At 31.9% G+C, this 24,272-nt stretch overlaps 1 protein-coding gene across 1 annotated transcript; it reads left to right on the forward strand.

Moving 5' to 3' along the window:
- Window positions 1-11,361: 11,361 nt before the first annotated feature.
- Window positions 11,362-14,880, forward strand: LOC120255519 (AP2-like ethylene-responsive transcription factor TOE3). The gene is made up of 10 exons (XM_039263332.1): window positions 11,362-12,240; window positions 12,372-12,397; window positions 12,491-12,521; window positions 12,616-12,703; window positions 12,826-12,971; window positions 13,065-13,109; window positions 13,194-13,285; window positions 13,382-13,548; window positions 13,647-13,784; window positions 13,872-14,880. Exons 1-10 carry the CDS (start codon window positions 11,717-11,719, stop codon window positions 14,154-14,156), a joined length of 1,542 nt encoding a protein of 513 aa, XP_039119266.1. The 5' UTR covers window positions 11,362-11,716; the 3' UTR covers window positions 14,157-14,880.
- The last annotated feature ends 9,392 nt before the right edge of the window (window positions 14,881-24,272 follow it).

Genomic DNA, 24,272 nt, shown 5'->3' on the forward strand with positions numbered 1-24,272 from the left:
GGTTTCGGCTTTATAGGTGTACGGCCGTTTGTCGGCGTCCCGGGTCCATAGAGCTAGGTTCGGGGCGTGACAGGTTGTTGGATATTTGATAAACAGACTTCATCTAATGATTGGGAGGCAAGACACTTTATGATATTTTGTTTGGTTTGCCACCTGTTATAAACATATTTGTGTTTTTGGGACATTGTTTTTTGCTCAGAACTTGAATCGAGAAGGGGATAAATTTGTAAGCATGAGTAGGTATTGTTTGTTTATAGGGTATTACTTTGGTAATAAAGGATAGAGGATGTATGTTTTTAAGAATGATTAGTATCTTGTTTCACAAGATGTAGTGTTTTCAGAAGATGAGTTCCCGTATACCAACACTAGTACGTCTACTTCACAGCGAGGTGTTATGGGCTTAAGTCCTTTTGAATCTCTTGATCATGCTGAAGATGAAGTGGTTAATGAAAGGAAAGACATTCCGGGTGAAGATGTTGTAGTCCATTGTTAGAGAACATAGCTCGAGTTGACAATGACAGAAATACTTGAATGGGTAAACACTAGAATTTGTTTTTTTTTATGAATTTTAATTAACACTTTCCTTTACGTATTAAACATTGTAATCTTAATTTACCATGATTTTAACTCAAAAGAATTACTTTCCCATCAATATTTTTTATGGGAAAATACCAAACACTATCTTAAGAGAAGGTGGACATGATTAAATAGGTGGCACCAATTTGAGAGTTAACGGAATACTTCAAAGGAAGTTTCTCCATATATATATATATATATATATATATATTAAAAAGAAAAAAAAATGTTAGGAAAAGATGAAGCAACAATTGATCGCAACAAAAAAATCATTTAAAGCGTAAGAATGGATATCATAAATACTTCATTGAAATGCAATAAGCAGAATGGGCCATTAAATCTACTAATGATATGATATAATAAATGAGTCTAAGATAAACATTATGAAAATACACACAATTGTTAGTAAATTGGTAGCTCCAATAAAACTTTATAAAAGACCTCACTTTTGTTAAGGGCAAAAATTGAATATAATTAATGAGATAAGAATTGATCATAAAATCACACTTAATTTCTCTAAGAAATTAAAAGTAGAAAAATTTAAAAGATCTGAAAAATTAAAAGGAAAAAAAGACCTTGCAATATAAATTTTATTATGAACTAAAAATATCCTGATCTTCCCTCATTAACTAAAGTTTTATGAAGAGTTAATTTTCAAACTTTGGGATGATCTTGTATTTGGAATTTAACCAAAACTTGTTCCACATATTATATATAAGCATGACATACTATTAATAGAGAGTGACCACCCTTTTGCTTTGCTAAGTTAGCTAGAAGTGAATGCTTTATTGTATCATTAATCATTGGTTTATTATTTTATTAACAAATGTATTATATATTATTCAACACCTTATCCCCTTATCTTTCACATATTAACCTTATTAAATGAAATTTCCATTGAAAATTTTTCTGACATATTTCACATGCTACCACAAACATACAATACTAAAAATAGACCCTAATTCCAAGTTCAAAGGTTGCTACATGGTTGATATTTTGCAAACCATGTTGCCAGAGATTAAAAAAATTCCATCATGAGATGGACCAATAATAAAACATTAATTTTTTTTAATGATTTCAAAACCAGATCAAACTGATTTAAATTATCTATTCTATGTATTATTTAATATTCCTGTAAAGCCCCTAATGATGTAAGCCCTGACCTCATCATAGGGGTGGACCAAGATTTGATTTTTTCTATATATTTTTCATACTATTGTTAAATAGGGAATGAGCTGTTTTTAGTGATTTCTTATATCATGTGGTGATGAAAAAACAATATATAATAATATGGCTATATATTTTTATATATTTTTGATACACAAGAATCATGGTACTAGAGTATATGATGCTTGTTTTGTTCATTGAGGGAAATTTAAAACTAGTATTTTTTTTATAGTGTGATCATAGGTAGTTAGTCCAATGAGGCAGGGCACCTTTTAAATAAAGGCTGAACACAATGAAGACCTAGTGCTTTGATTGCTTGTTTAGAGATATAAAAGTTAAGGAAGGAGCATGAGTCATAGATAGGGTAGCCATATGACATGTTAAAATAATTAATGGAAGTTATATATATATATATATATATATATATATATTTGGAAAGCAACACTATAAGTGGTTCTAGGTATTGTGTCAGGCTGGAATGGGAAAGATTCATATATATATATATATATATATATATATATATTATAAAATGTTTTTGTTTTCTATGTACTATGTTTATTATTGTTTGTTCATTTAGTAGCCAAGCCTTTTTTATTTTTCATTAGTTGAATTTTTTTATTAATGTTAAATATTAAGAAGTGTGAGGTCAATTTATTTTCATTATGTTTTGATGAAAATTTTTAACCTTTAGTTGTCATCTGTTTATTATTTATTCATTTATTTTACAAAAATAAATAAAAAAAAAGAAAAGATAAGAAAAGAACAGAAAATAAAATAAACTTATTTGGAGAAAGTAATGAGCCAAGGTCATGCCTAGTCCCTATTCCATTATTAGAAGGTTTTGGCCAATTGATGTGCCATGGTTGATGGGCAGTTTAGGCCCCACACTATCAAACCAAAATGATGATGGATTTTGATTTGGCTTAGAAGAAGAGAGAAAAAGGGAGATTTAAAGATTTTTAATGGATTTTTTCACTGGTTATTTCATGAATGAAAACTTTTTTAAAACATAATTTCAGTTATTCAATTATTATTTTTTAGACTAAGTTAAGATATTTGTGCATTTCACCTAACCAAATCGCTATAAAGATGGATGTTAAATAAATCTTAGCCTATTTATTACTTAACTATGAGCGTTAATATATTGAATATGTCAATTTTTTTTTGTACAAAATAAATAAATCATGTCAAAAATGTTCATAAGGAAAGAGTTGTTAATATACCAATTTACTTGTGTCTTCACCCTATAAATATGAATTGAGATTTAACTTCATTTCCTCGGTAAAGACATGAACACTCTATATAAAAAATCAGATGTCAATAAATCAAGAGATTGTTAATAGTGTTTTTATTTTTTCTAAAATGAATAATTTTGATGCATTTTTTTACTTTAATTTAGTTTTATTAAAAGAGCTGTGGAACATGATTTATAATAAACTGAACTGTAAATAAGTATAACTAATGGTAGGAGGTAGGGGCCTTCCTTGTCAGGCAATTAACAATTTGGATATTATTTTTTTCACAATATTTCATTAAATAGTAATTCTATTCTCAAATGATATCTGTAGTGTATATTGGTTGATGGGTTTATCAATTTTCACTTTAATTTTAAATAAATATATAATTTTTATATCAGTCACTAATATTTTATTTTCAACAATAGTGGTCACTCTATTATTATTGTACAGTTCTATATATAGAACTGTATTAATTTCAGAATTAATGATAATAAATATTCAAATCTCATCTAATTTTTTTTTAATCCTCGAAATATGAGTCCTCCGGGTGCAAAATCAAACCCTAACCCTAAAATGGTCTCAAAGATATAAAGTAACAATTATAAACTTAATTCTACAGTACTAATCAAATAAATTTAGAAGATAAGACTACAATGCTTTCAAACCACCTAAGTAACACAAAACACATTTATTTTTATTATCACGTGAAATTTAATCAATAATAACCTGGTTGAATTCATTGAATCTAGACAAAACTTCTACTAATTGTATTATTTTATAACAATAATAAAATAAAATAAAATAAAATAAAGGGGTAGAGTTGTCAAATAGGAGGTGGAAGTTGTGTGGTGTAATTGACAAAGGGCAAAAGTAGTGGCAAACGTGGCTGATTCCAGTACTCTTGGATTGGACTTTTCTGGAAATACCTTCCTATTTATCCCCCATATTCCCGCTTACCATTTTTGTAAGGTCCCCATCCTTTTTGTGGGGCCCACCACTAGCATTTCTATTCTACCCCTCACTCTTTTATTCTCTCACATCATCTTACATTAGTTTTTAAAAAAATTATTTATTTTCTGATAAATGTGGATAAGTCCCTCAACCTTTTCACTTTCTTTTGACACCATCACAAACATCCTTGACAATGTAGATGTTAGGGTAATATTTTAACATATATATATATATATATTTATGAGGTTTGGGATTTAATTTTGGGTTTTCTTGAATAGAATACTTTATGCAAAAAGTCCAGTACTATCAAATCAAAATATTGTTGGTTTTTCGAGAATAAAAAGAAATAAAATACTAATTTTTTTAACTGAAAAAATATTAATAAAAAGAAATTTATAAAAATTATTTTTATAAATTATGAACATTAAAAGATAAGAAAATAAACTACTAACTCTTTTTTCTCTAAAAATAGTAATAAAAAAATATTAACTATTTTTAGTAATGTTATTAATATAAATTAGATTTACTGATTAATAAAATCTTATCATGTTTAGTTAAAGGTTCATTCCAGTTTATTTTCTAACTTTCCATCAAGTACTTCCGAAATTAGGTTTTAGTCATTGTCTCCACATCATGATTTAAGATTTAATTATTTTAAAAAAATATATAAATAATTATTATTAAAAAATTAATTTAAAAATATTTATTATTATTTATAAATTTAGCGAAAGTTTGATTAGCTCTTTTTCAAAAATAACATGAGAGGCAGAAAATTCTTATAAAAAAATAATGGATTATTATTATTATTATTATTATTATTATTATTATTATATATACAAAACCACAAAACTAAACTAATATTATCATAAAACATATTAAAGAAAAAATTTATATTTTTATTATGAATTTGTTCTTTCAACGATCTAATAATATAAGGGGAGAGCTTGTCCCACATTTTCATATATATATATATATATATATATATATTCAATCGAATATTTTAAATTTTTATTTTTCTCATATAATTCCATTTCAATAGTATCCGATAGTTTTATTGATAATACATTTAAAAAATAAAGTTATTTTAAAACTCTTCAATGTTTTACGGATTTCCATTTCCTATTAAACTATAATGACAAAACACCTCGGGTGTATACAACTACATAATGTCATATAAAAAAAAATTACATTATAAGAAGCTATAAGTTATAAGATATATTTTATATTTTAATTAATTAATTAATTATTAACTAATTTTGTTGATAACTAATTTTATTTTGTTATATTTTGTATGAGTTGAACCACAAACAGTGGCCTCCTCATATATATATATATATATATATATATATATTTCCTCCAATCAACACTCCTCCACATCTTAGATTTAATTGTCCACCCAACACCCTATGGAACCACATATCAATTCTATTTAATGTCCCACTAGAGTAATCATCCTAAGTACAAATGAAAACTATATAACCAAGTGGGTAGGAGGGGCCTTCAAAGTCCAAACAAATGGATGAGATAGTGTTTTGATAATTTTTGAGTGTTATATAGATGCTATGGCATTTAGCATAATATCCTAGTTAGGTAGGAACCTCTTTGGAGATCAACCATGTTTTTAAATAGACATATGGACCCTCCCTTATGTTTTTGGGACCATAAAATAATTTCACTTGTTGCATCATAAGGTGGTACTACCTCTTTTGAGGATGAATTTTTTTTTTCTTCCCCTTTTTAATATTTTTTTTTATGTGGTTCTCTTTTTTGAAATGCAAGCTATGAAATTTCAGAATACAATTAACTTATTTTTATATAGGAATACCAAAACTCTACCATAATTGTGCACCTTATTTAATGGTACTATGAATACTTTGAAAGAAATTTTACCTTTCTATCGATGTGCTTTTATTATATAAGGTTTGTACCACGGTACGATGTAAGTTTTGAACTATGTATAGTTTTAATTGGTTTTAATTAATTAATTTGTTTGTACACAAACTAGGTAAAACTATGAAAGTCTTTGGGTTTGATGACACTAAAGACATTGGATTTTTTTTCTTGTTTTTTTTTGGTCCAAGATGAGTGGTTAGACCGCTTTTTGGTCTAGATGTACATAAATCTCGATGGAACAAGTGAGGGTAGGGCCTATACACACATGGGTAATGGAATCACTTATAAATAATTATTATTCACACTCTCATAAATATGCCCTCACCAGTGATTCGAGCTCTCATCACTTGTGAAAAATTTAAATCGGGACCAAAATACCAATAGACTATTTGTCATTGGTCACTAGATTAATTTTCTTAGTCTATGACCTATTAGATAGATATTGAGTTTTTGGTTAACTTGAATAATTTTGTTATTTATTTGTATCCTATTTATACTTAATCAAATATTTTTTTAATGATACATAATATTTTAAATAAAGATTTTGTTTTAAAATTTTTCAAAAACTCCTTATTTCATTTTTTGGAAAAGAAACTATTTTTATTATATAAAGTTGGCACTAAAATATCATCTAAATCTTGAACCATGTATATTTCTATTAGTTTTAATTAATTTAACTTGTTTTTATATAAACTAAGTAAATTATGAAAGTGTTTAGGTTTTGTGATAATAAAAACACTACGTACAATGGTTTCTTTAATCTAAAAGAAATAAGATAGATCATGACAAATTCTTTGTTGATTTTGAATAAATTCATTTATTTGCATTCTATTTTATATGTCATCAAATTTTTGTAATAATATATTATATTTATAAATAAAAATTCTATTTTTAAAAGTTATAACAACTACTTTTCTCATTTAAAAAAACACTAAACTCATCTAGTATAGTAGTATCCACACATCACCATAACTATCACTTCTTCAGAATAGCCTTGTGGCCACTTTATTGTATATTTCATTGCCTAAATATTATCACATAGTCAATACCATGATCTCATGACTAACTAACAACAAGTATTTTATCGTTGGCATCGTTTTAGCGAAAAGTTTTTATAATTAATGAGATACTTCTTGTGATTTCGAACTAAAAATTTAAATATATATATATATAACTTTAAATTTAAAACATATTATTATAACCACTTTACTTAAAAAAAAATTAAATAATTTTCTCTTAAAAATAAAGTTGTTTATTTAGGCAAAATAAATTCACCAAACATAGTTGAATGGCAAAACTACTATTCAAACTAGCAAGACTTATAATATATATATATATATATCATTGATGAGTAGACATACGTTTCAATCAAAATATGTGCAATTGTATATTAGGTGGTAATAGTAATGATAGGTTATACTTATGTTAACTATTATATTAATTTATCAAATAATTCTACGTGTGATAATGAAAAAAAAATAATCTCAAAAAGGTTTGGTAGTTGTCAATGATTATCATACTAGCTAAAATTAAGAAATATTCCTTGACAATTATTGCTTTCATCATAGTTTGATCTATAATGTTAATAATTTACTAATTTACCAACTAAGTTGAGATGATTGTAAGTTTAGCTTTTAGATTTATCAATAGAAAAAGATATTATCATCTTAACTTATTATGAACCAGTTAACCTAACAAAAATATCAAATCATATGACTTAATATAGGAACACACAAGAGAGAATTATAAAAAGGAAAAATATAATATACCAAACAAAATTTTATAACAGATCTTTAGACTCACTCATAGAATACTTCAATCATAAGAAAAAAAAATAATAAATTCTCATGATGTATTAAAATATCAAATATATTTTAAATTGAGGTATTTTGCAAAACATTTAATGCAAAAATCTAGTAAATTTATTTTAGTTTCCCACCACTATATTCTTTTATAGGTCAAGGTGGTTACTTAATTTAACAAAAATAAATTAAGTTTTTTATTTAATCTTCAAAAAGAAAACAAGAATATATAGATTTATACTCTCATTCAATTATGGAAAATAATAAAACACATGATTTTAGAAAAATATCAAACAAGCTCTTATTAAAAAAACTTGATCAATTAAACTTAATTTTGGCTTAGACCTATTCACTAATTAGGAATCTCTACCTCGACCCATTTTCAAGTGCCATTTAATTAAATATATGCATAGTTTGGTCCAAGCTCCCAATTTATGTGAAAAACACAAAAAAACATAAAAATAAATGAAAAAAATAGTCAAATTTACTGTATTATTTATTTATTCATATAACTAAATTAATGAGCCAATCATCTTTTGGTATGTTAGCACTAATTCTTGTGCATGGTGTTCAGGTCCTTGCCAAAGAAGCATGTTCGAACCTCAGCTCACATAGGATGAGCGCACAAGTATATTGATGTGTTAACTCTATACTTATATATGTATCTGATGTGGCTTGCCCACTTTTATTAAAAAAAATAAACTAATGTTTTAAATATAGATTTGGATTAGTAAAAAGAAATCTATACAACTAGCATAAAAATAAGCAAGCAAAGCACAAATCATACTTCTATTCGTAAGCCACTTATATTGTAAATTTATATTTATAAAAAACTTTTTTTAATATATATCTTTCATTTTCATTGTGTGAGTTGGCTCCAACACAAGCACAAATGGCAAATCATTCTCATTATAGAATACATTTCATCCCTCCAAAGTTAGAAAATATAACAAAGAAGAAAAATGCCAAAGTGTGGTGTAGATGATGTTGATCCTTACTTCATTGGATTTAAGGCAATGTAGATAGATCCTATGATAAATATATACATAACCAAATAAATCAATAACTTGATAGAGATGTTAGGTCATATATATAGAAAAACAAAAAAAGAGAAAAGGCTATTTTAATGCTTGTTTTCCGTAGTAAACAACCATATTTTTATTTTTATTTATTTTTTAAGAGAGAAAATATAATAAAATTGATCAATCTCACTAATATCTATTTATTATTGAATTCGATATTTGATTTTCAATACATATAAACATTTCAATTCCAAGAAGTGAATTTTTTTAAATATGGATAAGTCACAACTCTTAATTACTGTCTCTCATTTGTAAGAGAAATAAGTTACAACTCTTCCATTATAGTGGTGAATCTAAGGAGTGATTTTACAAAAAAAAAAACTATTGTTTAAAGAAAAATTCAAAAATACACACCTATAAATGCCACTTGGTTTACTTGGATAAATACATAAAAAATAAATGTAAATAATAATAATAATAATAATAATAATAATAATAAGAGCACATGCTAACTTTGATAAATGAGTTATTTAGTTAGTTTACCTAAGAAAGAAAGATCAATTGTAGTAATATTTATTTTCATCAATTTAGTGTGCATGTTTCCCTACCACCAAAGATTAAGAAAAGCATATTTATGGTAGTTGGAGTTTCAGGAGATTGGCATCCACTTCCCATTCTGGTGGTGTGCTTGATTGAAAGAAAAACTCCCCAAATAAGGTTCCTTCTTCCAAGAAAACACTAGTTTTCACACCAAGGAGTCCACAGAGGCATGTTCAATTAATTCCCCAATGCTTCTTCTTTTGCATATTTTTGAAGGCCATCTTTTGACTCTTCCTCCTCCCAAAGTCTTGTACATAAACAAGTTAGCTCTTGATTTGTACAACAAAGATAGGGAGTGCAAGGGAAAAGAATGCATCTTTTCTTAGCAAGTATCCAACTAATTATATCAACCAAGGAGAGGTATGCACAAAGAAAATGTCAAAGAATTTCTAAATATGGTAGTATTCTATATTTAAAAACATTATTATTGTGTGTGGAGCTAAAGTCCTATTCTTCAAATATATAGTACCATGCACACAACTTGGTAGGTTTTATTATTTTAAGGGCAAAGGAATACTATTCATAATTAAAAATATTTATCAATTAATTAAATATATTTTTGTTATATATAATGTCTAGTGGTTAAAATAAATAACCCTTATTTTAAATGTTAAGTGTTTGATTCCCAAATGTAAAGTTCAGGACTAAAAATAAAAGTATGTATGTTTGTTTGGGATGATTTCTCCACATTATATAAAAAAATTATTAGTATAATTATATATACATCTTATTTATTTTTTTTCTATATGAATTTGTATTTTAAATTATACAAAGTTCACTAATTTTATTGAACCAGTTTATGGTATAATAAATCTTTTATGCATGATTTTTTTACTATAACAAATTATTTTATTGTGTAGCTTGGCTAATAAAAATAATTAATGTATCTATAACAAAAAATAATATCAAATAAATAATTCAACATGTGTTGATAATATAGGTCAAAACCTAATTTACAAATTTTCTAATCATCCACAGTTTTCTTAAAACTATATTGTGAAGTACACTTCACTAATTTTACATAATTTGTGTATGGTATAATAAATCATCCATATATGATTATTTTTTCAATTAGATTTTTTTTTTTCCAAGGGTGTGACTATAAAAAATTTATCCCTAAAAGAAAATTGAACAACAAACTTGATCCAATTAGTTGAGTGATTTTGAGTTGAAATTTTTGTATATATAAAAAAACACCTATTCAAAGAGATTTATTCTCTTATAGGACTTTTATAGTAATTTATCTAAGATTAGGGTTAACCCAAATGGTAAAGATTTGAGTTGTTTAAAAAGTGATTTTGAGTTTAAATTTTTTGTGTAGGTAAAAAAAACACCCATTAAAAGATATCTACTCTCTTATAATGCTCTAAATACCTTATTTTAGGCCAGGGGATGATCCAAGTGATAAGATGATTAGTCCTTTAAACAATTGATTTTCAGTTCAAATTTTATATATATATATATATATATATAAATACTCAATAGAAAAGATTTATTTTTTATAGGGCTATCACTACCACGAATCTTTTACGGTATGCCAAAGACCTAAAAAAATCTATAAAATAATTTTTTTAAAATTAGAGACCAACATAATTAATATTTTTGTTGAATATCTTAAATAAATAAAAATAGCATTTAATTAGGAAATCAGTTAACAACTTAAACCAATATAAATGTCAATCTCATTTTCCGTCCTTCTAAATTCGGATGCAATGCAAGCACACACATAGAGAGAGAAAAGAAGAAGAAGTTGAAGAAGAAAGGATGAGAGTGTTAATTAGGGGGGGTTGGAGGGGTTAACAAGTCCTTATCTCATTAGTGTCTAAGAGAGAGCCAGGCTTCCCATACTAAGGAGGGGACACATGGACGATGCTTTTCGATTTGGTTAACGTGGGAATGAGAAGTAAGAAAGTGATGCTTCATTTTCCACCACCCCAATGTTTCAACCCTCATGTGAATACCAAAAAAGTAATTATTAAAAAAATAAAGCATCCTAAAACTTTTATTCTAATAATCAATTTCTTCTTTAATATTTTCCATTATTTTAATAATATAATAATATTATAATATATCTACATATCTCCTTCTCTCTCTCTCTATATTATTATTTTTAGGCAACAAGTTTGCCAAAGTGGGAGCTTGCTCTCTTCCTTTCTCATCTCTCTCTCTTTTTCTCTCGCTCTGCCTTGATACCTTTTGGTTGCAGACTCTCTTTGTCCTAGGTTTTAGATTTGGGTGCTAGCAATAGAGCTTAAAAAGAAAGAAAGAAAAAAAAACAAAGACGAGAGAGAGGAAAAAGAAAAGAAAGAGCAAGAGCTCATTGAATCCAAAGAGCTTTTATTTTTTATTTATTTTATTTTATTTCTTAGACATGGCGGGAGCAACTGCTCAAGAATTTTGAGCTGTTTAGTTTTTGGTTTTGGTTTTGACAGCATTAGTTGTTTTGTAAGAAATCAAGAAGGAGAAGATGTGGGATCTCAATGACTCGCCGGATCAACCGCCGGCGTCGGCGATGGTGACGGCGGCGCCGGGTTCAGACGAGGATGAGTCTGTCAGCAAAGGGAAAGCAGTGGAGTCGGCTGCTTCCACTGCCGACGACAACTCCAGCTCCTCCGCTATCGTTATCGCTGATGACGACGATTGCGCCGGGGCCCTCGCCGGTGCCGGCAAGATCTTTGGGTTTTCCGTCGGAGAGAGCTACTCCGGTGAGAGTGAGCCGCCGGTGGTGACGCGGCAGTTCTTTCCTGTTGAGAAGATGAGCAGTGAAGCTGATGGTGTTGGTGCGAGCTCTGGTTGTAGCTCCCTTCCGCGCGCGCACTGGGTCGGCGTGCAGTTCCGGCAGTCGTCGGAGCCTGGTGGCGTCGCCGGCGTTAAGCCGATGGAGGTCTCGCAGCCGATCAAGAAGAGCCGGCGAGGTCCAAGGTCAAGGAGCTCACAGTATAGAGGTGTCACATTTTATAGAAGAACTGGGCGTTGGGAATCTCATATTTGGTTGGTGTTTTTCTGTTTTTCCTTTCTTTCTTTCAAAAGATTAACCCTAAAAAACTATTCTTTTCTTTTTCTTTTTCTTTTGAAAAAAATTGGTATTGATTCTGCATTTTTTTTTGGGGGGATTCTTGCAGGGATTGTGGAAAACAAGTTTATTTAGGTATGATTTCTTGTTTTTCTGAGTTTTATTTGTGTTTAACTTTATATGAATGGGGTTTGATTTTTTGTTTTTGGTTTTTTTATGATTTTGTAGGTGGGTTCGATACTGCTCATGCTGCTGCAAGGTGAGTTTGTTTATCTCATTCTTTTGATTTCTGAATCAATTTTGAGTTTTTTGTTTTTGGGGATTTTTTTTTTCTTATTTTGATTTTGCTGCAGAGCTTATGATAGAGCTGCAATTAAGTTCAGAGGAGTGGATGCAGATATAAATTTTAGTTTGGATGATTATGAGGAAGATCTGAAACAGGTGAGGATGGATGGATGATTGATGTTTGAACTGAATTTTGATTGAATTTTACTTTTATGGTAAGTGCACAAACAAAAAAAAAAAAAGAAGGTTTTTGAGGTTTGTGGATGTTTGGATTGCAGATGAGCAATCTTACAAAGGAGGAGTTTGTTCATGTGCTCCGGCGACAAAGCACTGGTTTTCCGAGAGGGAGCTCGAAATACCGGGGTGTGACTTTGCATAAATGTGGTAGATGGGAAGCTCGAATGGGCCAGTTCTTAGGGAAGAAGTATGTCCAGACATCGTTTCAATACATTTGATTTCTTTCTAGTATAACTTTTTATATTGGGGTGTATATAATTAAAGTGTGATTGTTTAACAGATATGTGTATCTCGGGCTATTTGACACTGAGATTGAAGCTGCTAGGTACTTACTTTTTGTTGTTTACTTACCTTCATTCAAAAAGTCAAAATTTCTGATGAACATTATTTTATTTTGGTATGTTTACAGAGCTTATGATAAAGCAGCAATCAAATGTAATGGCAAAGATGCGGTGACGAACTTCGATCCAAGCATCTATGAACCAGAGCTTAATTCCTCTGGTGAGTCTTCTTTTTCAGTTTATGTCAAATTGATTGATTAATCTCATGCTTCAAGCAAGATGAAGATGAAACATATATGTTTTATGTATGTTGCAGCAAATCAGTTAGACCACAATCTTGATCTCAGCCTTGGGAGCTCGGGATCGAAGCGAAGTGGTCTAGAGGTAATGGACGAGGACAACAATGGAGCGATGATGGATCAGAGAGTTCCATTCGCTATGGAACCAGATTGGCGATCGAACAATAGAACCACTAGGCCTAAAGTGAGTGTTACCTTCATACATGAACTTTTTATCTTGCTGAATATCAATCATCCAAAGCATTTAACTTGTATGATATTATCCACCTTGTCACATTACAGTTCGATGACAAGCTCAAGTTACCCGAATACGAACCACAAATATCATCGAAAGGCAGTGAAATTTACAGATACCAACAGCAACCACCGCAAGTTTTCCAAATCATTCAGCAGCAATTCCACAACCCGGGTTCGCACCAAGTGAGTTGTGAAAGCATTCTATTTAGCAATTGTCGAATCCTAATGATCTGAATCATGTGTAATTTGATGTTGTTGTTGTGTGTGTAGTATCAAAACAGCGAAGGAATGAAGAGCATTGCCGGCAACTTGTCATTAGCTTTAAGTGAAGATCATCATCATCATCATCATCATCATCATCAACATTACCAACAACAGCAACAGCATAGGCAAACATGGCCGCCTCCGGGCATCGCCATGACTCAATTCTCCGCTGCAGCATCATCAGGATTCCCACCCCAATCAACAAATACAGCAACAACAACAACAACAACAACAATGAAGTCACCCCAAAACTGGCTGCAGAAGAACTTGTTCCATTCAAGACCGTACTGAATAGAGACTGACAAAAACAATGCTAAGTTCTTCTAACTCTCAAAAACCAACCACCTCCTCTTGTGTTCTCTTTTTTGGCCTGTGTATCCAAATGAGGGTTGAATTGAATGTGATGGAACTGAGAAAGTTGGCCAAAGTTTTGCATCTTGGCAAATAGGTCCATCTCCACTCAACTCTGCACAGAAAAAAAAGAGAGAAAAAGTTGGATTGGATTCCTTGTTTCTGTTTTTGGGAAGTGTAATAATGGTGCATGGTGCGGGCCTAAACATTAAGACTAATTTAGAGATGATTATTATTATTGTCATTATTTGTGTTGTTATGTGACAGTGAATGGAGATAGATAGGTTGTCCTTTGCTTGGGAAAGAGAGGATGACGTGTCACTGTCATTCCCTTATTGGAATCAGTTCATGGTGGAAACAGTGGAGGAAGAAAGGGCCTATAATTGTGAGAGAAAGAGAAAGAAAGAGAGAGAAAAGAGAGAGAGAGAGAGAGAGAGAGAGTGTGTGTGTGTGTTGTTATTTGTTAAGAGTGAGACTTCACAACTGTTTTTATGGATGGATGGATGTACAAAGAGATGAACATATTTGTTGCTATCTTTCTTTCTAACTCTTTGATTGCACTCCGTCCATGGTGTGTATTTTTACCTTGGTTTGGAGTGGCCGCTTATCTTTTCATCTCATCATGGTTGTTACCAATAAAGTGAATAATGAGTTGTAATTTTCAGTTACTTTGTGTTCTGTTCTTTTTTTCCTTTCTTTTGTTTGCTTGAAATGATGTTTAGGTTTACTTCTTTGGATGGTTTATTTCTACTTTTGGTTGGGCATCATTAACATGCCTTTGGATGACCAATATATGTTCTTAAAAAATTTTTTTTTAAACTGAGAGTCATATAATTTTTTTTAAAAAAATATCTATAAAAAATTTTATGAAATAATATATTTAATTTTAATTTATTTAGTTTTTTAGTTGTTAATAGACTAATACGGAAGAGATAGAAGGCTGAATTTTTGCCTATTAAATTGAGAGAAATAAAATATTAAAATGGTGTTATAGTATACAAGTTACTCTAATTTTTTATTTAAAAAATAGTTAAATTAGTTTGTATATTTACCGTCTTTCCAAAAAAAAAAAATTGTGTAATATATAGATTTTATTTTGAGAAAGTTACTCGCATGCCCTTGAAAAAATGGATATTTGGCAACATATCTTCATTAAAAATAATTATATTTATTCATGTGACATATTTATTTATATATCTGGATAATCAAAAATAATTTTGTGCAATTTTTTGTTTGTTAATTGAATGAAATGAAGAAGGAAAAGATAGTTTTCTATAATTTTCTTTTATTAATTTATGATCCAATGAATATATAAAATATATGGTTTTTAAAAGAATATATATATATATATATAAACTAAACCATTATTGCACTGCTATGCAACCAGTTTGAGGCATCATTGGTATGTCAAATCAAGTGGTGGTTTGTCCTTTTTTTAATTATGTTGAATATTTGTTAAATGATACCTAAATAAATATTAAATAAATTAATGTTCATAAAAAGTATGATTTGCACCATAGAGTTAATAGCTGAGCAGTATTGGTTATGTTAGATAAAACATTGGTGCAATAATTTAAGAGTCTCGAAATTTAAGTTGTGCTAGATATATTCGTAATAATAGATTTTTAACTATAGATGTGGATTTACAGTTTAAATTTTATATCATTAAATAAAAATATATAAATTAGACGATCAAATTCCCAGCAGTCCCTAATTAAATGTCCTTATTGTCATGCTTGTTAAAAAAAATTATCTCTATAATTAAATCTTATATAACAAAGTAATGGTAATCTTAAGAATTGGATAAAGAACTATTTCTATAATGGTTTATTAGAATATACTTCTTTATTAATTTTAATTTTGAGAGAAGAATGTTTTGAATATTTATAAAAACTCTTTTTTTTTCTTAAGAAAACATTTTTATTTAATATTTCAATTTTTAGATTAAAATTAAGTTAAATATTTTTTTTTTTTACATTCAGATATCGAAATAATTAAAAATCAAATTACATTTTTAATTGTACTGTCATGGATGAATTATTATTAAATTTATTATTTTGAGAAGATTTCATATAACTATCGGTGATAATTAGAAAAGAGTATTTATGTGTGTTTTGTAGGTGGACTTTTGGAAGCAACCCGACATAACTTTTTTTGGTTTTTGTTTGATTTATAAATTGAGTGGAAGTACAATATATAGGTGTTCGAGTACAACACAACTTAATGAAAGTTTTATACCTTCCAAATCATGGTACAAAAAACTCTTTGAGTACCACACAATTAAAAGATAGAATTACCCCTAGTTAATATAAAAATTTCAACAATGCATCTTATTGTTTTTATGCAAAATTTATATAATTCATGAATAAATAAAAGAGAAAATTATTATTTACCCATCGTGAATTTCAAATATTCCTAAAAAGCTCCTCTAACTTTAGCAAACCCCGGATAACCCTTCTGTTATTGTTTAAGTTCCCTTTTACCCCCTACCGTTCATTTCAAATGGGTCCATGTTATGAAATTTCATTTCTGCCCTTGAAAATGGTGGGAAAAAACCGCTTAATCACATCATGCCGACCTTTATACATACAATTTTGCATTTTTCTTTTTCGCTTGCTTTTTGTCAAACAAAGTTTAGAAGGTTCATCACATCTTCTTCTTCTTCTCCTCATTTGGTTTGTTCGATTTGAGTTATGCCGGTTTCCTGATAAGGTGAGAATTTCTTTCGTTGCTTTCACTTGATCATTCTGCGGGAGGGAGGGAGTATTATAAAAATGCAGGTTTATTATGGAGAGTTTTTGTGGTATTGCTAGATACAATGGGGAGAGACGAGTGCTAATGTTCACGGCGCTGAATTCTTGGGAATCAGTGTTAGTTGAGAGATATGTGAGCGATGGGGTCTCGATGTTTCCCGTGTCAGGGTGAAAGTTTATCACACCCGATGGATATAAAACAGTTTTCTAATAGAAAACAAAGTTGACTTCCAACGGATGTATCACGTGTACTCCATCTTCAAATGCGCTATAGTAGATTTTGTTGTTGAGACAGACGATGTGCCATTGTCGAATCCTACTGAAAACGAGTTCCTTTCGTCGTAAAGTTCTTCTCTTTTATGTTTATCTAGTTGTATAAGTTAATTATTGTTTAACTATACCTGTCTTTGTTTATATATATTACGTTTCTATTTAAACATTGTCTTCTCCATTGAATTTATTTTGTCTCTATTTAAATATTTGACTTAACGTTTAAATTTGTAATTTATCATTTAAACACTTTATGTCTATGCTTAAAATATTGATCATTTTCGTTTAAACTGAAGTGTTGGCAAGAATTCTAATTCTGCGAGTGCTCCGGTCCCACCTCATGCTGCAAATGGCAAGTTTATGGTATCCCACGCACAAGAATTAATAACGCCATTAAATTTTCTAAAATTTAATATAAATATCGGAAGCATATTTATTTTTCCTCGCTATTAGTCAAGAAGGAAGACCCCTTCCCCTGGACACCCCCTTCTCCTCCTCCTCCTCTGCTTCTTCTCAGATGAGTTTCTTCTTCATGTGTCCAGGATACTCGACTTGGTCATCTTCATGAGTTTCTTCTTCACACCATAAATGAGAAGGAAGACCACATTTTTTAGATCAACTCTATCTTAAAAGGATGTGTCATGGTCATCTTCTTCTAGAGAATCAATCAGCTGCAATCACGCAACAAGTTAAACTATCTTTTCCTGTTCAAGTCGGAAAGCCCACGTTATTGCCTGATGGGTAAGCAATGACGGGCAAGCAATTAAGCAGGCATTTTCGACTTGGCCAGGAAGAGAAAGTTTTCACTTATTGCTTGATTGCGGAGTATTCTCCAGAGGAGGATGGGCCATGACACATCCTTTAAAATGGAGTTGATATTTAACACTTAAGAATTGTTCTTATCATTTAAAAGCCTTACGGTGCAAACATCATTGTCTGTGTTTAACTATCTGGATTTTCATTTAATTTGTAACCATTTTCTTTTAAAAATATTTTTTCTATTTAAATATCAGTGTCTTTGCAAAACCTTGTTTAAGTGTTCATATTTAACATTGTACAGGTTCAAGGTGATGCGCATGTTATGCAACCGCCGTGAGTGAGCAAACAAATGGGAGACCTACTTATTCCCGGACATACATACATTCAAAGGTAGAGATTCTTGTTAAGGAAAGCCGAGATCTTCATGTTGGTCGTCGTATCGATGATCTTAACAAACGAAAGAGGATCGAGTCACAAGTGTCCGACGTCCAACTAGGTATTGTAAATGAACAAATATTTTAAAAGATACAAACTTATTTGAGTGTCAACTTTTGATATTTAAACAGAGACATTCTCTCTTAAAGTTTTACTTAAACATTTTGAGAAACAAAAACGGCATTGTAAATAAACAAAAAGTTGAATAAAAGCGCTTAGTATTTAAACAGAGACAACAGTATCTAAACAACAAAAAATGATATTTGCACAGCAAGACAATGTTGTTTAAACAGAGATACCTAGAAATTAAACAATGACAATGATATTTAAACAAAATCAATTATATTTAAGTGAGATATAATGTTATTTATACGGTAATTCTGTTTTACATAATTACATATTAATCTTTTTTCACCCCGGTCAAGGAATCCCCTTTCTCAGTGTTGCTGGCTGCTCTCCATTCGTTAAGTATGCGGGTAACATATTTGAAGCGCTAGTAAGGGACATCCGCTTGCGGTAGCGGTCCACTTGTGGTGGCGGTTCGCTTGCGGTAGCGGTAGCTTTTCACCGGTGAGTAGTTGTTCGATAAACCGCATGTTTGTAAGGACGGCGCATTTGATTATGCCTGTCCTTCCAATGCCTCCAACTGAGCAACAAGCCGAGGGAACTCGGTCATCAGCACCTGGCACGCCTGCTGCAGACGTGCGGTAACATCATCACCAAGAGGGGTATTCAGTTTAAACAACACAATGTCAGTGAAAGCATTCAATTTAAACAATAACAAATAGTTTTAAATAGTTAACTTAAATGTTTAAACGGTTTACATATGTTTTTAAACGATATCCAAAATAGTTAAACATATAACCGATAGTGTAAACACTAAATCACAGTTTTTAAACATAAAAGTTCGATATTTAAACAAAGATCGATGATTTGTTACCTCCTCTCCTTCGAGCGATGACAGTATCTCTTCTATCGTCGCTTGCTTCCATAACTATTTTCACCATAGCACAGCATCCCCGGGGTCTTGCTAAATCTCGTTCGATCATGTACAAAACCCTAGACGAAAATGAAAATGAAAATGAAAACAAAACCCTATCCGATAAATCTCCCTGCAGACTTCAATATCATCCAATATAAAACAAAACCACTAAACAAAACTGAAAAAATCTCTTTTCTAACATAATCGTTTATAAAAAAAAACCATAAACACAACTTCTTCAATGGCGTCCACCTCGGCTCAATACCTCACACTGCAAACTGATGAAATCCTGAATACTTGAGCGAGAATTCTTCTTCGAGACAATGGTGGAAAGCGAAGAAGAACTTCGAGACAAGGATGACCAGCCGAAAAGAAAAGCTGAAGAGGCGGAAAGAGAAAAAAAGTATAACCGACGCCAGTAATGATTGTCTCTAGGGATTACCCCCTATCGGTCACTTCAAGTGGGTCTATGTTATGAATTTTTTTTTTGCCCTTGCGATGGAGGGAAAATACTGCCAAATCACATCATGTCTAACCTTTATGCATAGAATTGTGCACCTTTTTTTCCCCTTCCCTGCTTGCTTTTTGTGAAACAAAATTTAAAAGGCTCATTAGATCTTCTTTTTCTCCTCATTTGGTTTGTTCAATTTAAGTTCTGTCGGCTTTCCGATAAGATAAGAATTTCTTCATTGCTCTCACTTTGATTATTCTGCGGGAGGGAGAGAGTAACACTATTTATAAAAATGCAGATTTATTATGGAGAGTTTTTGTGGTATTGCTAGATACAACGGGAAGGGACGAGTGCTAATGTTCACGGTGCTGACTTCTTTCGGACTCAGTGTTAGTTGAGATATGTGAGCATTGGGGTCTCGATATTTCCCCTGTCAGGGTGAAGTTTATCACAAACGATGGACATAAAACGGTTTGTCCAATAGAAAACTAGGTTGACTTCCAGCGCATGTGTCACGTGTACTCCATCTTCAAATGCGCTGCCGTCGTTCTTGTTGTTGAGATAGATGATGTGCCATCGTATCCTACTGAAAACGAGTTTTTCTCATTGTATGATTCTTCTCTTTTATGTTTATCTAGTTGTATAAGTTCATTATTGTTTAACTATGTCAGTCTCTGTTTAAATATATTACGTTTCCATTTAAATATTGTCTTCTTCGTATAATTTATTTTGTCGCTATTTAATTATTTGAATTAACGTTTAACTGTTTAATTTATCATTTAAATACTTTATGTCTATGCTTAACATATCGATCATTGTTATTTAAACTGAAGTGTTGGCAGGAATTTTGATTCTGCGAGCTCTCTGGTCCCACCCCATAGCGACCCTGACGGTGTAGGATGCCTTTTTTCCTCGTCAGATCAATCTGAAGTGTTGTCGTTGGATATCAGACAACATTTAGAAAGCGTCGAATATTTTAGGGACGCCCTTCAAAATTTTGCAATCAAACGAAATTTTGACTTCAAATTTATAAAGAACGAAAAACACCAAGTGATTGTGGAATGCGCTGCCGATGGTTATCAATGGAACCTTCATGCATCAAAAGAATATAATAAAATTACTTTTAAAATCAAGACAATCAGCTCGTCACACACTTGCGGTGGTGGAATAGGATCGGCGTCACATCCGAAAGTGTCTAAAAAATAGGTAAGCGCATGAGTGATTCAAAAGCTCATGTTGGTCGTTGTGTTGATGATTGTTATGAAGTGATTGACACGTGCAGCAACTCTTTAGATCTTACCAATAGAACTTGCTCATGTCGCAGATGGCAAGTTTATGGTATCCTGTGCAAACACGCTTGCGCTGCAATAATACAGACAGACACCAGCGTTCATCAATTTATTAGCGGCTACTTCACCGTCGACAAGTACAAACTAGCGTATAAGGAAGCTATATTCCACATACCCGATAATGACAAGCCTACGGACGGAAATCGTGAATTGCTTTTGCAACCGCCTATGATGAGAAGGCAACCTGGGCGTCCTAGACAAAAGAGGATCGAGTCGCAAGTGTTTGAGGTCCGCAAGTTACATTGCAGCCGTTGTCATGCCTCCGGGCACAATCGTAGATCTTGCAGTGAAACTTTCGCCGACTAGGCATTGTAAATAAACAAATTTTTAAAAAGAAACAAACTTAATTGTGTGCCAACTTTTGATATTCAAACAGAGAAACTCTTATTCTTAACAGGTAACACATATATATTTAAATAGAGACATTGTTTGTTTAAACAGAGACTACTTTATTTTAAACGTAAAGACTGATATTTAAACAATAAAATTGAAAGTTATGCAAAGAAAGTCGAGTATATAAGTATACAGACTAGTAAATGAACACTAGTAAATTTACATTGAAAAATTTGTCATGTTCTTCGAAAACAATGAATTGAATTTAAATTTATAACGACAAAATTGTTTTACATTTGAAAACAAACAATATCATGTCAATTCTATTTCCCCGCAGTCAAAGACCCCCCTTTGTTAGTGATGCCGGTTGCGCTCCCTTCCTTAAGTATGCGGGCAACATACTTTAATCTCAGATAAAGGACATCTGTTTGCGGTAGCCGTAGCTTTTCATCATCGTGTAATTGCTTGATAAACCGTATGACATAGACGGCGCAGTTGACACTTCCTTTTTTTTTTGTCATGGGGTTTCAATGTCGTGAACTAGTGGGTACGTTGTGGTCACCGTCTCGCCGAACTCCATATCGATACAAGTGTCTAATAGCCTCCGCTGTCGAGGTATACAAATTGACATTAGAATATCGATTATTTATCAAACATTAATAATCAAACTCTTATCAAAGAACTTACCATTTCTAACGCGTCTTTATCGTACTCCTCACTTTGGCATGAAGAATAATGTATGTATTCCTATTTGTTATTGTCAAGGACCACGAGATGGAAGTGGTCATTCATGACTATCGGGAAGATGACAATGTCAACATCATGCAGCTTGCGCGCGGTATCTCCGATCAAAGCGAAAAATCGTGTTAGCCTCGTCTTCCTCCTTTGACATAAACAGCGCCAGTGGTCGTGTGATGGAGGCGCGCTTCTTATAAGGATATGGTACTCTGCTCAACGACTTTTGTATTATGCATACAAAAGCGTCCATCACATTGTCTGACACCATCTCTTTCCCGTCAAGCAGCGTGAATAGTCTGGACCGTGTGGTGCTGAGAGAGTCATTCATCCACACGACAGTCCTGCGGTTAAACAATAACATATATAATTAAACGATATTGTAAATATTTAAATGATATCACAAATATTTAAATGATATTACAAATATTTAAACGGTAAGTACATAAATGAAAGGTTAACATATAATTTTAAACAATAACGTAAAAACTTCAAACTTACTTGTCCATAGAGTCGTGATTGTCCAAGGTATTTTTTTCTTCTTCGGAATAAAGTCTTTCCGAACTTCTTCATATTATTGGTTGGCACGGATCATATTCCTCGTTGTTTTTTTGTAGCGTTCCCATGCCACTTGTCAACAGCTGTTTTGGGATCATCATGCGGCACCGCTGTTGACGGTTGACGGTGTTCAGCACCAACAGCATCTTCCTTCGATGCGGGCACGACGACAGCATCAACCGGAGACATATACTTACATGCTTCTTATTGTTGTGGGATTGTGTCTGCTTTCGATGCGGAACTATCGACCGCTGGTTCAACCGTGACTATGATTTCGTTGACAACAAAGTCAACGATCTTCTCAATTGCGACCACGGCAACAGTATCAACGGGAGACACACCCTTAGCTGGTTTTTGTTCTTCAGGGATTATATCCACCTTCGATGCCGCACTATTAGCCACCGGTTCTACCGTGACGAGGATTTTGTTGATAACAGAGTCAACGATCTTATCAACCGCAGTAATGGCAACATCATCTATGATCTTCTCCACCGTGACGGCCATGTCATCAACGGTGACAGACTCAATAACAACATCGGCCCCCGATGGTGTTGCTATTGTTTCATCGTCAGCCTGGTAGTGGATAGAGAGGCATTATTGTTTTTCTCTTTTTTGTAAGTCTCTTCAAACGCGGCCGTGTTGGAATGGCCATCCCGATGAAGTCCTTGTCGTCAAATACCGATGATTCGTCTGTCCCGGGTGCTTCATTTGTTTGGAGGGACAGCGCAGTCGATTGTGACCGTCCATCCAATACCTCAACCCGAGCGACAAGCAGAGGGAACTCGGTCATCAATATCTGGCACGCTTGCAGAAGAGTTGCAGTGACATCATCGGCTAGTGCCGTCGGGGGCCTACCACGGTCGGGGGGGCTTTGCCGATCGTGGGGGACTATCGTTGTCGTGGTAGGGGGTGTTGTAATCGGGTGGGGTAGGGAAGGGCTTCTCTGGTGTCGAGGAATGCGTGCGCGCGTTGGGCTGGAAGTAGGAGAATGGCGTCGAGCGCACACAGAAGAGGTTGGCCTGTCATGTTGCCTTCGAGCAAGTAGTTCCGGAGTAATAGCATCCACCCGGCAGTTGGCCCGAACAAATATATTTTCTTCAGTATTCGCCGGGACCAGCTCAAGAAACTAACATATGTAAACAAAACAATCTCAGCGAAATCATTTAGTTTAAGCAATAACAAATATATAATATATTTAAACATTTAACTTATATATTTAAACGGTATCGCATGTATTTAAACAGAAAACAAAATGTTTAAACTCTAAAGAATACTTTTAAATAGAAAATAAACACTATTAAACGTTAAATACTATATTTAAACATTAACTACTACTGTTAAATCACATTGTTAACGATTTATTATCTCTTTTCATTCGAGATATGACAAACTGGTTTCTATCGTCGCTTGCTTCCGCTAACTACTTTCACC

Source organism: Dioscorea cayenensis, chromosome 3, assembly GCF_009730915.1.
Source record: "Dioscorea cayenensis subsp. rotundata cultivar TDr96_F1 chromosome 3, TDr96_F1_v2_PseudoChromosome.rev07_lg8_w22 25.fasta, whole genome shotgun sequence".
Taxonomy (NCBI): Eukaryota; Viridiplantae; Streptophyta; class Magnoliopsida; order Dioscoreales; family Dioscoreaceae; genus Dioscorea; species Dioscorea cayenensis.